Consider the following 16,297-nt stretch of genomic DNA (forward strand, 5'->3'; position numbering starts at 1 on the left):
TTGTATGGTTGGAGAAGAAATTGAGAGGTTTTAAAGATTTGTATGGATTTTAAGGATTTGTAAGGATATGATGTGGCGGCTGACTAGACAGCTAAGGGCGCCTAAAAACGGCATTAGCATTGAAGATAGTCTAATAGGCTACAAAAATATAGCCTACCAAATCCACCTCCCCAACCCATCGCCTTCTACTTTCCCCAACCCACCATGCCAATAATGTTGAACTTATTGCAGATGCAATTCAACCAAAAAAACACTAAATCAAAAGCAAATAAACACTCAATCAAAATCAAAGTAACAACAAATTGGAGGTAAGACGATGAGAAACGGAGTGTATGTTTCTTTCACGGGAGAATCCGGCAACAGTTTGCGTCCGAGTCGTAGCAGAGCGTCGAGTACAACCAGAATACGACCGAAGATGGGTGACAGGTGAGGAAACCGGCCCCGCTTTCTCTCCTGCTCAAACTCTGGAGTCTCTCTTAGTCTGAATCAATTTGTAGCTTAACCAAAGCTTCGATTTCTCGAACAGTTACTGAGGAAGAAGAAGATAACATGAGATATGGAGAGAGAGAGGCGGTTAGGTAAACCTCTCTCTCCTATGGTAGAACTAAAATGGCAAACAAAAAAGAAAGATCGTTAAAAAAAAAAAGAGGTAGGTAGAGTCGAACTCAAGTTCATAGGGATACACATAGAACCAACAAATTTACTAGAGAAGAACAAATGATGAGGTGACATGTGACGTTTATTACTATTCATAGACTTCCTTTATTAATATATGAGAAAATTGGTCGGATAGTCCCTGTGGTTTCGCCTTTTTTCACCTATAGTCCCTAACTTTCTAAAATTACCTGAATAGTCCCCAAGTTTTCATTTTTTGTTCCCGGATAGTCCCTGGGTCTAACTTCAGTTTGTTTTCTCTGTTAAGAGGGGTGTGAAATGACAAAAATACCCTTTCCTTAAAAGGCCAAACCACAGGGACTATCCGGGCATCTTCTTCATTTTTTTTATAAAACCCCACCACCACACTTCATCTTCAACCTCCACCCACCATCACCCTTCTCCACCCTCCACCATCACTGTCACAGTGAACCGAACCTTGACCGGTGTCGACTGAACCGAACCTGAATCTGAAGTGAACCGTACCTTGGACCGAGTATACACGAACTTAACATGACCCGAACCAACCCGACTCAAACCATCACCACCACTGCAATCGCAGTTGTCGCCGGTGCCGGTAAAACAGCTAGCCACCGTCGGCCATCAAACTTATTTTTAATATCGGACTCAGGCTCGTTTAAGCTTGAATGGATCATTTCGAGCTTTTATCGAGTAGTTCACGAGCGGCTTGGCTCGTTTACACCCCTATAATAAATTGATCCATTTACAATTTCTATTTCATACACTTTAAATATCATTTTTTGTAGGTCTGTTCTTCAGCAAGTTCTTAATCAAAAGCAAACTTTTAGAAGCTTAAAGCAGGATGTGCTGCCTTATCTTGTTAAAAGTCAGATGGTTGGTTTGCTAAGACTCCACACGCCTTTTATTTCTTTATTTTATTAGTATTATTATGTAACAGCTTCTATTGCTTAATCAGAGGTCTGAAATATTATTAAATGGAGCACAAGCTGAAGAAAATGGGAATGTGGATAATTATAATATGGATAAAGTAATGTTGTCTCAGCTGCTGGCTAATGCGTCTACACCGAGTTTTCATGAAGTGTACGCTTTGGGTCCTAATGGGTTTTCCCCGGCTGAGAGAAAAACCCATAAATGTTGTGTTTATATTGCCAACAAGACCAAATATTGTGCAAGACTAAATTCCATTCAAGCGTATAGTGACATTAACCGAGATGTGAGTTTCGTTTTCTTTTCTTTTCTTTTCTTTTTAGTGTAAGGTTGCTGCTGAGGTTTGACTGTTGAGCATGCCGTCAGGTGATAGGAGATGCAAGTCACCTATCTGGATGTACATTCTCTGTGCACAACAATGTTATTCATCCATCTGCTGTTCTTGGCTCCAAAACCACAATAAGTTATCTTCCTTCAAGACTCTGTATTGGTCTAGATGTTACGCCCAGTTTGCTATCCTGGACTAATTAAGATTTTCTTTCGCGCGGGAACTTTTTCTGATTTACCAATAGGGGACACTGCTCTTCTTTAACAAACAAAGTAGACTCAAACTAACAACCTAAAGTTCGGGTCATGTTAAGTTCGGGTAAACTCGGTCCAAGGTACGGTTCACTTCAGATTCAGGTTCGGTTCAGTCGACACCGGTCAAGGTTCGGTTCACTGTGGCGGTGACGGTGGAGAGTGGAGGAGGGTGATGGTGGGTGGAGGTTGAAGATGAAGTGTGGTGGTGGGGTTTTATAAATAAAAATGAAGAAGATGCCCGGATAGTCCCTGTGGTTTGGCCTTTTAAGGAAAGGGTATTTTTGTCATTTCACACCCCTCTTAACAGAAAAAACAAACTGAAGTTAGACCCAGGGACTATCCGGGAACAAAAAATGAAAACTTGGGGACTATTCAGGTAATTTTAGAAAGTTGGGGACTATAGGTGAAAAAAGGCGAAACCACAGGGACTATCCGATCATTTTTCTCTTAATATATAGGATAATGTTCAAGCATACAAACTAGCATAAATTTAACATTTAAATAATAACAAAAGGTAATAAAATCATGATGATTATATGTAACGAAAATCATGTACACACATATAAAAATATTACTTTAACTTAGCTTGATTATATGATGTACTAGTATTAAGCCTCTGCGTTGCAGCGGTTGTCATAAAACCATGTTAAGTAGTAGCAATACTATACCATTGTTAGCGACCACCAACATCGAAAAGGCTCGTAAAAACAAAAATAAATAAAAATGGGAAAAAATAACACCGACCGAAAAGAAGACGTAAAATCTTTGAACCACGCACACTCGTTGCTGAGAAATTAAGGCGAAACGTAAAACATGGAAAAAAATAACTAAGTCATCTAGGACCCGCGTGTTGGACAAACTTGTCAAACGCAGAAAAATAGATGTGACGCGACGGGCCAGTCAAACAACAAAAAAGTATACGGAAAAATGTTGAAACCCACACGTACGTTGCGGCGCGTTAACTCACAAAATTTAGATAGAAACGAAAAATTTGGGAAAGATGAAAAGTATGGTGGACCAAAATTGAAAATAAAAAAAAGTTGGGACTAAATTGCAAAAGATGAAAAACTTTGGGTTAAAAGTAAAAAACAAAGGGTCTAAATTGCAAAATTGAAGTTATTTATTAATTTTTGATAAAGATAAGGATAAAAATAAAATTTATTATTAATTAATATTAATATTAAAATAAATTTATTAAACAAATATAAATAAAATTTATCAGGTTTTTGGAGAGAATGACATGTGCAATTATTTGAAGTCTTTTATTATAAGTTAGATTAAAAAAATTGTAAGATTAAAGGAGCAAATGACATGTGACATTATTTATAATCCTTTGTGACATTATTTATAATCCTTTGTTAGTATTAGATGCCATGTGGCATTATTTACACTACTTTATTAGTATTAGATTATAAGATAACGTAAAAATGTAAGGCAATGTTAAGAACTATAAGATAAAGTAACGTAGCTTATGTGTTGTAATATAATGTAATACGATAACATATAAAATGCAGTATGACATAATAATATGCGAGTCTATTTTGTGATTTTTGATGTTATAATTGTTGATGATATGTGAGTGCACGCTTGATATGCGAATTCTCATTCACATACGACATGATTTTTAACAAGTATCAATGAAAATGGATCATGAGAGTAAGAGACGATAGATGATCTAGACGTATCTCAATGATTATGAGAGCGAGAGACTATAGATGATCTAGACGTGTCTCAATAACTACGCGCATTTAACATTCTTTGAAACTTACTAGATATATAACACAATCTAAAAAATAACCAATTTGTGAGATTATAATTAATTATAAGCCTAAACTTTGTGTTTTAACTAAAAAAACTCATAACATTACCACACATCATTATAATATAGGCAATGGACTTTAACTAACCCATCATTTAATTATAATGTTGTGGTTTAATAAGGATTAAATAATAATAATAATAATAATAATAATAATAATAATAATAATAATAATAGGTGTGACTAGTTGATTCAGGGTGGACCCCACAACCTTATCCCTTCACGGCTCACGCGCATTAAAAGGGGTGGCGCTCCCCACTTTGACGCCCTCCTTTAACTACCGTGTTTCGATGTTTAACGCCTTTTGTATGTGAGGTGGCGTGAGGCGTCACCCCACAAAATGTAGTCTCGTGTATCACGTCAATTATAAACGTAAAACATATCATTAATTACTTTTTTAGGTAATATTTTTTTACTTCTAAATGTCACTTAACTTTAGACTGCAGGGAGTGGGGCGTTGGTTAGGGTGGGGGAAACCAGCCAACGTCAGCTGTTTCACTCCGGGTTGGCGTTGGTCGGGGCGGTGCCCCTTTGGCGTGGGTATTCAGCCTGGTGCGGGGCCGGGGGGTGACTTGGCTGACTTTGGTTGGTTGGTTCAATATGACTGGTTTTGGTTGGCTACTTTAATGAAAAAAAAATCACATGGATGGCTGGCCACGCCACACCACACCCCTCATTTTTCACCATAAGCTTATGATTTCCACCCTCGCTACATATCGAGCAATGTCCCCAACCCAAGCCCCTGCATTCTCCATAGTCTTTCTCTGTAAAAATTTAAAGCTATATCATTTCATAGCAAACAAACATTACACCATCAGGTCGTATATATCATGAATTATTTTTTTATCATCAGTCATATATATCATGAATTATTTTCTGTTAATAAATCATTCTATTATCCATATTATTTAGGTCACAATCTTTACAATAATTAATTAACACATATTTGTTATGACTTATGAGTAAGGGTAATAACAAGAGTATTATGTTGGCAAATAACAAAAAAAACAAAAACCTGTTTATATTCTTCTAGCACATGAAATCTTAAAAGGTTTGTTTTCACAACAGAATATCAATTTTTTAATAATAAAATACGGTTATAAATCTTAGAAGGCGGTTTTAATCAGATTTATTGGGTTTCATCCTGAATTTGTGTATAATCATTATTGTCTAGTAGAGATAGATATAATCGGATGATTCCATTGATACACGATTTTACTCCAGTAATCTGTCAGTGATTCAAATTTACAGTTAAAAATAAAAAAGGAAAATGATAATCATCAAAGAACTTAAATCACAAGCAGATAAACATCATTTCATTAATCATTATCATTATATTACATAGAACTAACATTAATAACAAAACACCCCTTCACAAACAACCACCACCACCATTAACAACCACCCGAAACAGAAACATACTGCATAAACTCTTCATCCATTTCCAATTCCGCCATTGTCCCCGGCGACAACACCACCTCCAAATCCACACTACCACCCCCTTCCCGCCCCGGAAACGCCGAAATCTTCCCATCAAACTTATTCGCCCTCCCACTCCTCACCGCCACCGGTTTCCCCCACCCGAAATCATTATCATACATCGGAAACCTCGGCGAACTCCCCATCGTCAACATCGCCCCGTCGAAATTCCCCAAAGGAAAACACCGCGGATCCTGTTCCCAATTGTGCACAAAACGACGCACCATTGTGTCGTCGTGAGCAAGAACATTTTTGTTCAACTGCTCAGCACACCACCGCAGGTCATGTGATAACACATCACCTGCGGTGGCGTAAGTTGGAATGCTCTGAATCGCGTTGCCAAAGTAACGCGGTTCGAGCTTAGGTTCCAACCGGTGGCGGCAGTTAACCGCCATCCGAAATGTCGTCGTTTTAACGCTTGGAAACTTCCTGGCGCGTGTCACCGCGCGCCATAACAACGCGCATAACGACTGAAACGATGAAATTTCTGGTGTTTGAACATTCTTTGAAACTGTCTTCGAAACGACGGCGTTTCCGTTTCCGTTACCGTTTCGGTTTCGTATCCAGTTACCGATTAACGCCGTTACTGTTTCGTCAGACAGTTTTAAATCATCATGAGTTTGCTTCCCCATTACTTCAACGGCGTTAACTTCACCGTTTCCGTAACAAACTTTTTTTCTGTTGTTGGTAATCCCTTTCAGTTTCAAAACAGCTTCCCTAGTAAAACTGAAAATTCTTTCAGTTAGAGGGGCAAATTCGTCAAATGTCACTTTCAGGCCGCCTGCCGGAATTTTAAGCACCGCCGGAGATATTATAACCGAATCGCGAACAAAACACGGTTGTGTGATGTTCAATTTGATGTTGAAATTCATACTTGCGGAACAAACCGCAGCGAAAGAGTTAATAAAATTCCACAGTGAAGTTCCGTCAACCACAGCGTGGTTGACGGAAAATCCGATAAACAACCCGTCGCGAAGCTCAGTGACTTGAACCGCAAGCAACGGGTTGAAATGACCGGTGTAACTCACCATTCCATCAAACGCGAAGAACGTTTTGACGAAATCGGGGACGTGAATTGGTGAAACGACGTCGTTTACAGTGAATTGTGTTGCATTGGCGTGGATGAAGTGGACGCCCGCGTCGTTGGAGGTGATGTAGACGTAGCCGTTGGAGTCGGTTACTAGACGGCCCGCGAGCGGCGGGAAGTGAGTCAGAACGATTGACAGAGATTCTTTGAGATGTAACAGGAGATCCGGGACGCCGGTTGGTGGTTGCAGGAATAAATTGCCTTTTTGGATGTAGTGGCAAGAGAGCATAGGGAGGTCGGAAGTGGAGAGTTTGAGGTCGGGTATGGTGGATTTGGTCGATGGATAAACGGTTATGGTGGAGACGATGTGTGGGTTTTTAGTACCAGCGGACGGGTACACTGCTAGTTTTTTTTGTTCACAGGTTGTGGTGGAAATGATGTGTGGGTTTTCAGCGGACGGGTACACTACTAGTTTTTTTGGTTCACAAGGCATGGTTGTGGTGGAAACGATGTGTGGGTTTTCAGCGGACGGGTATAGTGCTAGTTTTGCTGGTGCACAAAGCATGATTGGTTATAAAAGTGTATATGTGTGTGTGGGGTGTGTTAAGAAGTTGAGAGTGTGAGTTTGTTGGTGGTGGTGATGGGGGTATAAATAGGGGGTTTGGGTTCATGAATGTGTGATTAACAAAGTTGATTCTGGTTGTGGTTGTGGTTGGGGTTGACTAATTAGAAGAAGAAGCTTGATAACTGAAATCCGACTGGCTGTCACGTGTCCTCATTGTTGTTTTTATTTTATTAATTGTTGGAATAATGGGATATTACATTATTAAATTATGAACAATCTCCCCCTTTCATTTGGGAACTTTTATTCTTTTTATTCGTTTTAACTAATTATTATCAACTAGCTAATCATTTGATAACTAGCAAGATTATGGGATTTTTATCTTATTTAGATTGGTTATAGGTTCTTTTTTATTCCTCTTGTATAGAGTTTTATTCCTTCTTCTTTTAGAAATTAGTTTCTTTTTTATAAATAGTTATTGTTGAAGAACCATGATGATATAATAAAAGTCAGGTAATCATGTCCGTGTATAAAAGTTATTAGCAAATAAACTTAAATAATAATAATAATAATAATAATAATAATAATAATAATAATAATAATAATAAGTGGGATAGATGATAAGCTTGATTATAATAACTAGAATAAAAAAAATAAACTTGATTAACAACTTGGTGTATATTTATTTGTTTTACTAACTATTAAGCAAAATAGTTTTTTATATTAAAATTTTATTTTTTTTATATTAGGTTAATATCTTAATATATAGCCATGTGTCAAAATTACGTTTTAAAACATCTTTTGGTTAGTTAATAACCGGAATTATTGATAGTTACTTTGTCCATGCATGTATTATAATTCAAGATGTCATATTATAAGAGATAAGTACAATAGAAAAAGTAGAAATCATAGTAATGACAAAATATGAATAGTGGATATCGTGTAAGTTTGTCAAGACACAAAACTTATAAACAAAAGCAAAAGTTAACAACTTGTGTGTTTAACACACTTTCTTAAACATACTCATCCTTTTTACCATATGCTAGACTCCTGAATATATATTTCTATAGATACAACAACATATAATATAACTAAAGAGTAAAGACGAACGGAAACATCTATATATTATTTGAATCAGTCGTTTTTGTTTCACCCAACGGTTGGTATAGTTTTATACCTTTATTTATAAACACCTTTCCATAAACCCCGTTTATATATACTACAACGTCTATGCCAAGGAATAATGTCAGGCAGCAATATACTAAAAAGTCTATGCCAGGGAATAGTGTCACGCAATTGCATGACACTTTCTATCGGCTCGGACAAATTACGTTTTTACACCCAGTTCAAAATTACGATTTTGCCTTTGGTCAAAATTATGATTTTGCCCCTAGCTTAAATTTACAATATTGTTATCGTTTTAACTTTTGATAAATTATGATTTTACCCTTAGTTCAAAATTGCGATTTTGCTCCCAGTTCAAAATTACAGTTTTGCCATCGTTTTAGTTTTTTTAGCAAAACTATTGAAGTGTTTTGTTTTAATTGGTTGAAATTGGTTGACTTGATGTATTTTTTATTCGTGTCAGATAGCTGTCTAGCACTCGCCCATTGGTCTTGACAAATTATAGTTTTGCCCCCAGCTAAAAATTACAGTCTTGCTATCGTTTAATCTTTTTTTTCTTCTAGCAAAACTATGATAGTGTTTTTTTAATTGATTAAGAAATATTCGGCCTAGCTCCCCGCAACGCGGGAGGGCGTAAAACTAGTTCAATACAAATACAAATACATATATATAATCCACATATGCGGATTGCCAAATCCTATAGGTTTGAATGTTTGATATCAACAGTTGTAGATTGAATAATTGAGGTATTATATACAACACATCAAATCTAAGCATGCAAATCTTTTTTGGATCATAAAACACATTTAAGAAATAACAGAATCCAGTAATATTTTCTTGAACAAATAGAACAGTTGTTAATTGAGGAACTGGTTTAGCAAAGTCAAATATTTGATTTGGTTTGACGAAATTCGGGTTGAAACCTTTTTGTGATCCGATGTTACACAAAAAGGTTGGTAATAAAAAATGGTAAAAAAATGGATATGTTGCAAACAAAGAAGGCAAGAGGCAAGAAAGTGCGGCCAACGACGGCACGCACACCTAAACAATCTCGAACACCGGAACCAAAAGGGCTCAGTGATATCAGTCACACGGTCAAATAGGGATCTTGGAGTGGACCACTTTTGTTTCTATTTTCATAAATGACTTTTATGGCAAATGCAAACTACTGACCACAATCGGGTTTCTAACGCGTAAATACACATAAGGAATTGGCTATATCGACGGGTTTCGGGTAATATTCATGTCACAGTACCAACAGAGTATTTGCAATTCTATAGCTTATTATATTAAAAAATACCCAACTTTGAATACAACTTTGTTTTCATCTATATTAAGAACATTCCGAAAAAGAAGTCAAACACAACTGCATATTCAACTTTTTTAAATAGCTAACGATCGCAAATTATTAGAGAAAATAAAATAAAAAATACAACAGGTTATAAAGTTGTATTATTTAAAGTGCATATCACAACATAAATAGGGCTGACAATTTTACACGAATACATGACACGAACCTACACGAAGTTAACAGGTATCGTGTATGGCCTTAACAGGTATTGTGTACCAAACAGGTAAACACGAGATTACCTGTTAATTTTCGTGTATAAACAGGTTAAATACCTGTTTACCTGTTAATACCCGTTAGTACACGATAAGAAATTAAATTAAATAAAACTCATCAGCCATGTGCGTATGGGTTTCTTAATTTCTTTCTATTTTCATTCCTCATACAATTAAAAAAATGAATAAAACCCTAAACTCCCTCTGTAACTCTCAGATAGCATGTCGTGTTCGTGTTCGTGTTTTTGTTCGTCTTAACATGTATTAACAGGTAATTTTCGTGTATAACAGTCGAACAGTCGTGTTAACAGGTATTAACAGGTAATTTTCGTGTAATCGTGTCGTGTTTGTGTTCGTGTTTGAAAAAAAGGACACGATAAGTTATCGTGTCGTGTTCGTGTATGGGATTTCGTGTATCGTGTCTTATCGTGTCGTGTCTTATCGTGTACAGGTATACACGATATGCCAGCCCTAAACATAAACGAAGCTAGGTACTACTTATGACGTTTCCAAACTTTTTTTAACGACAACTTTGAATCACTGACGGACCATTGGGACCATTGGAGTACTATCGTGCCTCCAACGCAACCACCCGATCATATCCATCTCCACTAGTCTATAATGGCTACATACCAATTTAAAATGAAACTCAATAAATCTAAGAAAAACCCTCTTATAGGAATCCAACCCATGGCATAATGGAACCTAAAACTTATTCGTATTCATAAACTATTAATGGTAAATGTAAGGTCCAGGCATGTGTTACAAACGTGTAACATTTGTTCTATTGAAAATATGTTATTTTAATAGGAAATGTAATGTAATGTAACAAGGAAGGATGATAAATAATTAATCAAACAATGTGAAACAATCATGGAAGATATGGTTTAGACTTTGGGTCAAAATTCGGATCCGGATCTTCCTTGGACCGCTCATTGCCGCGTGTCATTGTCACCCTAATTACAACCTCTAAATCCGACCCGTTTCCCCATAAACTCAACAAACATACATACATACACGTGGATCTATATGGACGAAGAGTTTTACACTTTACATATTACTCGGTTCAGAAATGACGACACATGTTAACTGATTCCACATCATTTGTATAAATTAAGTTTTCTATATTTGTGGTACACAAATCATTATATGGGTACAAATTCACACTAACAAACAATGCGGTATTGAGTGACTTCATTAATCATCTTATTAGATAAAATCAAAAATTATAAAGTCATGATGTAAAATATGTATCAACTAGTATTTAAGACTCGTCTTTTGCGTAAAAATGTTAAACCATACACGTCCGTTGCAGTGTGTTAACACGAAAAAAAATAGACCGAAACATAAAATATAGAAAAAAATAATAAGTCGACTTAGGATCATCGTGTGCGACTGGGCCATTAAATGGGTATTATATAGATGTAAAAATGTTGAAACACACACCCGAGTTGCAGCTTATTAATTCGCAAATTTTTTGACCGAAACGTAAAGCGAAAATTTTGTGACAAGTTTGTAGAAGATGAAAAGTATAGGGCTAAAAGTAAACATATAATAGTATAAATTGTTGAACCACGCATACGCGTTGCAGCGTGCTAACTCGTAAAAAATTGACCGATACGTAAAACATAAAAAAAAATAACTAAGTCGACGTAGAACTCACACGTTACAACTGGGCCGTTAAACCATAAAAAAATATTATCATAAACTCTTTGTGACAAACATGTAAGGTTTAAAAGTATAAGAGTTAAAAAGTAAAAAAATGAATGAAGAGTATAAGGGTTAAACATGGAAGATTTAAATGTATAAGGGTTAAAAAGTAAAAAAAAAATGAATGAAAAACATAAGAGTTAAACATTAAAGGTTGAAATGTAAAACGGTTAAAAAGAAAAGAAAAAGGGTTAAACATGGAAAGTTGAAAAGTTAAAGGGATAAAAACAGAAGAAAATTAAATAGTGTTTTTACGAGGGGTAATATATTTGTAAATTAATATATAGTTAATTGTTGTGTAATAAGTAGAACCTGTTAGCAATGTATAGAAAAGAATGGGAGTACAAGAGATGAATTTCTTATTGATATCACATACAAAATACATGAGCCACTATATATAGGCTATAACATTAATACAAACATAAATATGACATGGGGGTTAGAAATGTGGATAGTCACTAATAATGGATGAATTCATAACACTCCCCCTTGACTATCGACATGATGATATACTATTCTTTAATACGCTTGGTGATGCTGCCTCGTTAAAAACCTTGCTAGGAAAACCCAGTGGGACAAAACCTCAGCTAAAGGAAAAAAAGTGCAGCGCGTATTGTCTCCCCCTGATACTTCTGGATCAGGTATGTTGCCTCATTAAGGAAAAAGAGTACATACACTGTGTATATTATGGGCACATTACTCCCCCTCAATTTTACTTGTATATCTTGATGATGTTGAATCCAATCTTCTGTAACAATTGCTTGACTTGATATTTGGCGTAGTGTTCTTTGATTTAAGTGTTGTTGTCTACATTGTCTTCATACAGTATGGCTTGAGCTTCTCTTGATCAACTTTAATCTACATACTTCTTAAATATGCTGAAATCTTCGACCTTCATAACTTGTATCTGGATTGAGATCGAACTCTATGCAAGTCTAATATATATCAATCATAACCCAGGACGCCATATTGTTCTTGTGGAACTATCCCGTGTCTCGAGATTGTAAATATGTCAAATAATTATTTAATGCGCTTTATAATTCTGCCTCGTTAAAAACCATGCCAGGAAAAACCAATGGGACAAAACCGTAGCTAAGGGAAAAGAGTGCACTACGCATTATACATAATTAACAACATGATTTATGATGATGTTAAATTAGTACTTCGGGACCTATAAGATAAACTGATACTACTGGATCAGTTATGTTGTCTCGTTAAAAACCTTACCAAGAAAAATCCAATGGGAAAAACTTAGTGAATGGAAAAAGAGTGCAACATTTGAGATTAGAACTATAATCTTACCTATACAACGTAATATCAGATGTTGTCTTGTTTGCAAGATACGTCAATGCTCTGATCGCAATTAAGTATGGTACTTCTTGACTAAGTAGTTCAACATCCTTTTCTTGGGGTTGATAAGAATATTTTTTCTATGTCAATCGATCAGACAATCGTTCATGTTCTCAACGAATGAGCTTTTTCTATATAAAATCTTCTAGATGTAGTCAGATTGATGAGCAAAAACAGTACATATATAATCGAAACTACTGGTCGAGGATAACTACACTTTGTAAAGGTCATTCAAAATTTTCCTCTTTAGTTTGAGAGTTCCCTCTCGATAATGTTAACATTATCACTGTAAGAGTGAGATCTTGTTAAATAGATCTAGCTCATTTTATCAAAATTATACCTCTCTTTTCAGAGTATAGTCGAATGTACCATATACGAGTAGTTTCCTTTAAGATTCATATATATAACACATATGGGGTTATTGTTTCATAATGCTTTGAGCATTTTTAATCCTTCAGGGGTTTTCATAGAGATGCTATTTGCAATTGTCTCGTACATGTATACGGTGATGACATCCATAAGTTGTTTTATCTGAAGTCATTCTGAGATTGCGAGGCCGCTTAAACATCTAAAGATTATCGCATCCACTACAGGGGTATACGTTTCCTCATAATCAACTGCTGGGATTTGGGAAAAATCTTTATGTTAAAATGCGTGTCTTACATCGCAAAAACTCATTATTTATGTTTCCTTTTATTTAAAGACACCCATTTATAACTTACTAGTTTGACGTCTATGGGTGTTCGAACTGCTGGTTCAAAAACGTTTAGTTTGTCGAGCAAATTTAGTTCAACCTTAAGTCATGTAGCCATTTTGACTATTTGTGTGCGTACACTCTTGCACACTTTCTATATATGTAATCCTTTTCTTCATTGATTACATCTATTGCTATAGCATAATCAAATATATCATTTTACACGTGTTTCATTACGGTTCCATAGTGTACTTATTTTGTACATAATTCATCGCGATCTCATATTTGTTTGGTACTAGAGTTTCTTTTAGAACTCCATTAGCCTCTTTTGGGGTTTTGACAACAACCTTCTTTAAGGTTTAGTATGCAACCACTTCTGGAGTTTTGTATGCAACCACCTATGGTGTTTTGTGTGCCACCTCTTTTGGGGTTACACCAACTGCGTTACTCTGCTCTTTTTGTGTTTGTGGGTTTTATCTTTTTGGAACCGACTTATCTCTCACAATTTATTAATATGATAATCATTTTGTGAGTATTTCCATTCGAGCAGATAAGTTTAAGCTGGTATATGTGACTTTGTCACCTTATTTGTGTTAGTGAATGCATCTTGTATTTCATTTGTTATTATTTGCAAATACACGCTCTTTCTTTTGGACTTCAGATTTGTATTGACCACTTCAGGGGTCGATATATAATATGATGCATTTTTTTATGTTACCAGTCTTTCATTTTCTTGTCTCCCCCTAAGACTGGGAATACGATGCACATATCTCATTTATATGTTATGGTAGTGCTATTGGTACATAGGTTGCACAACAAAATATATAAAAAAATGGAAACTTGGTTCTCTTCAGGAGACCAGTTGTAATGGGGAGTATTTGTGATAAGCAGTTGTTTTGAATTGATATAATCAATCGATGAATTCCGTCTCGACTACGTATGCCTCTCATTATATTTCACATTGTGCCCAACAATGGTCCCTACAATTGGGTTGTCAAAGAACGGTGTTAAACCATGTAAAAAAAACAACGTTCCATAGTGTTGGGCATATGCTACATACGAGTAGCTAAAAACTCACATGTAACCATGTATGAATGCCACAATCCACACGTACATTTCAATGGTCCCATATAAGAGGGATTGTTTGTAGGAGTCTATTGTTTGGAAGGGCATAAAAATTTATTTGCCACAAAAAAAAACTAACTAGACATATGATAAGGCATTTTGGGAGCAATGTTTTTAGATTACTTAGAGGTGCTAAGGTACCGGTTAGCATGTTTGATTGTTTAGCATATCATGATGCTATCTTGATGACCTATTTGGTCATGCCATGTGGTGAACGTATAAATATTCTAGTAACTTCTGGTTACTCACCATATTTGATTTAATGGAATATTGTGGAAAATTAGTATCATTTCTAGTAACTTCTAATATAGTCTTCTGGCCTTATTTGCTATATGATATATTTTAGATATTTAGTACATTTTCTTTTACACCATTCCAAGGTGATGACTTTTCATTCAAACATAGTGGAAACTTAATAAATTTCTTCGGTATACATTAGAATATGATGCATTATGAATTACAAAATTCGATATCAGCGGGTAAACTATCGATGCTCTTCTGGAGCATTTAATATGCTATTAACACGTGAAATAGTATCAATAACGTCTCTACCACGTGAAATATTATAGTTTTAGCCTTTGTTTAGAGGGAAAACATGTACTATTCATAAGGTTTTCCATCACTAGGCTATATGTTAGCCAAAAACGCCAAGTGCGATGAACTAAAATTTGGGTTAAACTTGAAAAATCATTATTAAAAACAAACGGGACTTTGTATACTTTTGGGAGAACTTCGGGTTCTCATCATTGATTTAGGATTCATGTGAGCATCAACACTAACTCAAATGAATTATTATCTATCAATTTAAGTAACTAACATCAGAGTAGTTTACTTAAGCTAAAGTCCATTAATTATTTTCATAGCTATTTTTCATCATTTTCATTTTCATGTGAGGGCTCATTTCTAATGACTATATCAATGTCTATTAATATTTGTTTAGCAACAACAAACAATTAGAAGAATAACCATACAATTAATTATGATGACTATAGCATTATAACAAGCTGAAATATCAAATCACTAAAGCATAACAATGTTTATCTCAGCGTAGTTGTTTTGGTAACCAGCTACCAATGAAATTTGTATTAATTTATTTAGCACATTTAACTTGTCAAAAGGCAATACATATAACATATATGCTATCTAAAACAATGAGACCAACAGAAGTATTGCTAAACAAATGAAATCCGTAATATCTACCCATAAGCAAGTTATATGCATGTTAATTATTCACAATTTATATGCATATCAATTACATATATAAATCACACACAATCCTAGGACATTATACGTATACATATATATGTGTGTGAGTGTTAAAGAGATTAAGTTTTTATTAATTTGCTTGTCATTTCTAGAAAAAAAATATTAAAGATCATTTAAAGTAATAAGAATTAATCAAATTTCTAATTAAAAGATATTAATAAGAATGAATTAAAATTAATAAAGAATGAATTAAGTGGAAAAAATGATATTTAATGATTTTAATTTCTAAGCATTAACCAACATCATATATATTAATATCCATGTTCATAACTCCATATAATTTAAGATTGTAATTAAATGAATATTAAAGATCATTTAAAGTAACGTACCCATTTGTTTATGATGTGTTGTGTAATTTATGCATAAATGTAACATGATATAGCCAATCACAAGTATATCATATATACACATATTTGTCACTACAGTTTAAAA

The 16,297-nt window shown here is 35.0% G+C and overlaps 2 protein-coding genes across 2 annotated transcripts; one reads left to right on the forward strand and one right to left on the reverse strand.

Annotated features, from left to right (window-relative positions):
- The first annotated feature begins 316 nt into the window (after positions 1–316).
- LOC118480298 (translation initiation factor eIF-2B subunit gamma-like) lies at positions 317–2,094 on the forward strand. The gene is made up of 5 exons (XM_035975072.1): positions 317–426; positions 498–578; positions 1,422–1,509; positions 1,592–1,849; positions 1,930–2,094. The coding sequence occupies exons 1-5, from the start codon at positions 317–319 to the stop codon at positions 2,092–2,094; spliced, it is 702 nt and encodes a 233-aa protein (XP_035830965.1).
- Positions 2,095–5,253: 3,159 nt separating this feature from the next.
- Positions 5,254–7,100, reverse strand: LOC110868937 (uncharacterized acetyltransferase At3g50280). Its single transcript, XM_022118221.2, has one exon. It carries the CDS (start codon positions 7,033–7,035, stop codon positions 5,359–5,361), a length of 1,677 nt encoding a protein of 558 aa, XP_021973913.1. The 5' UTR covers positions 7,036–7,100; the 3' UTR covers positions 5,254–5,358.
- Between the last annotated feature and the right edge of the window lie 9,197 nt (positions 7,101–16,297).

The sequence above is a fragment of the Helianthus annuus genome, chromosome 7 (genome assembly GCF_002127325.2).
Source record: "Helianthus annuus cultivar XRQ/B chromosome 7, HanXRQr2.0-SUNRISE, whole genome shotgun sequence".
NCBI lineage: Eukaryota > Viridiplantae > Streptophyta > Magnoliopsida > Asterales > Asteraceae > Helianthus > Helianthus annuus.

Excerpts from the sequence above, each read along its gene's own strand:
- LOC110868937 (XM_022118221.2), bottom strand. The coding sequence starts at position 7,035 with ATGCTTTGTGCACCAGCAAAACTAGCACTATACCCGTCCGCTGAAAAC.
- LOC118480298 (XM_035975072.1), top strand. The coding sequence starts at position 317 with ATGAGAAACGGAGTGTATGTTTCTTTCACGGGAGAATCCGGCAACAGT. Across the intron at positions 427-497 it reads CGACCGAAGATGGGTGACAG|CTTAACCAAAGCTTCGATTT; the intron begins GTGAGGAAACCG and ends ATCAATTTGTAG. Across the intron at positions 1,850-1,929 it reads ATAGTGACATTAACCGAGAT|GTGATAGGAGATGCAAGTCA; the intron begins GTGAGTTTCGTT and ends GCATGCCGTCAG.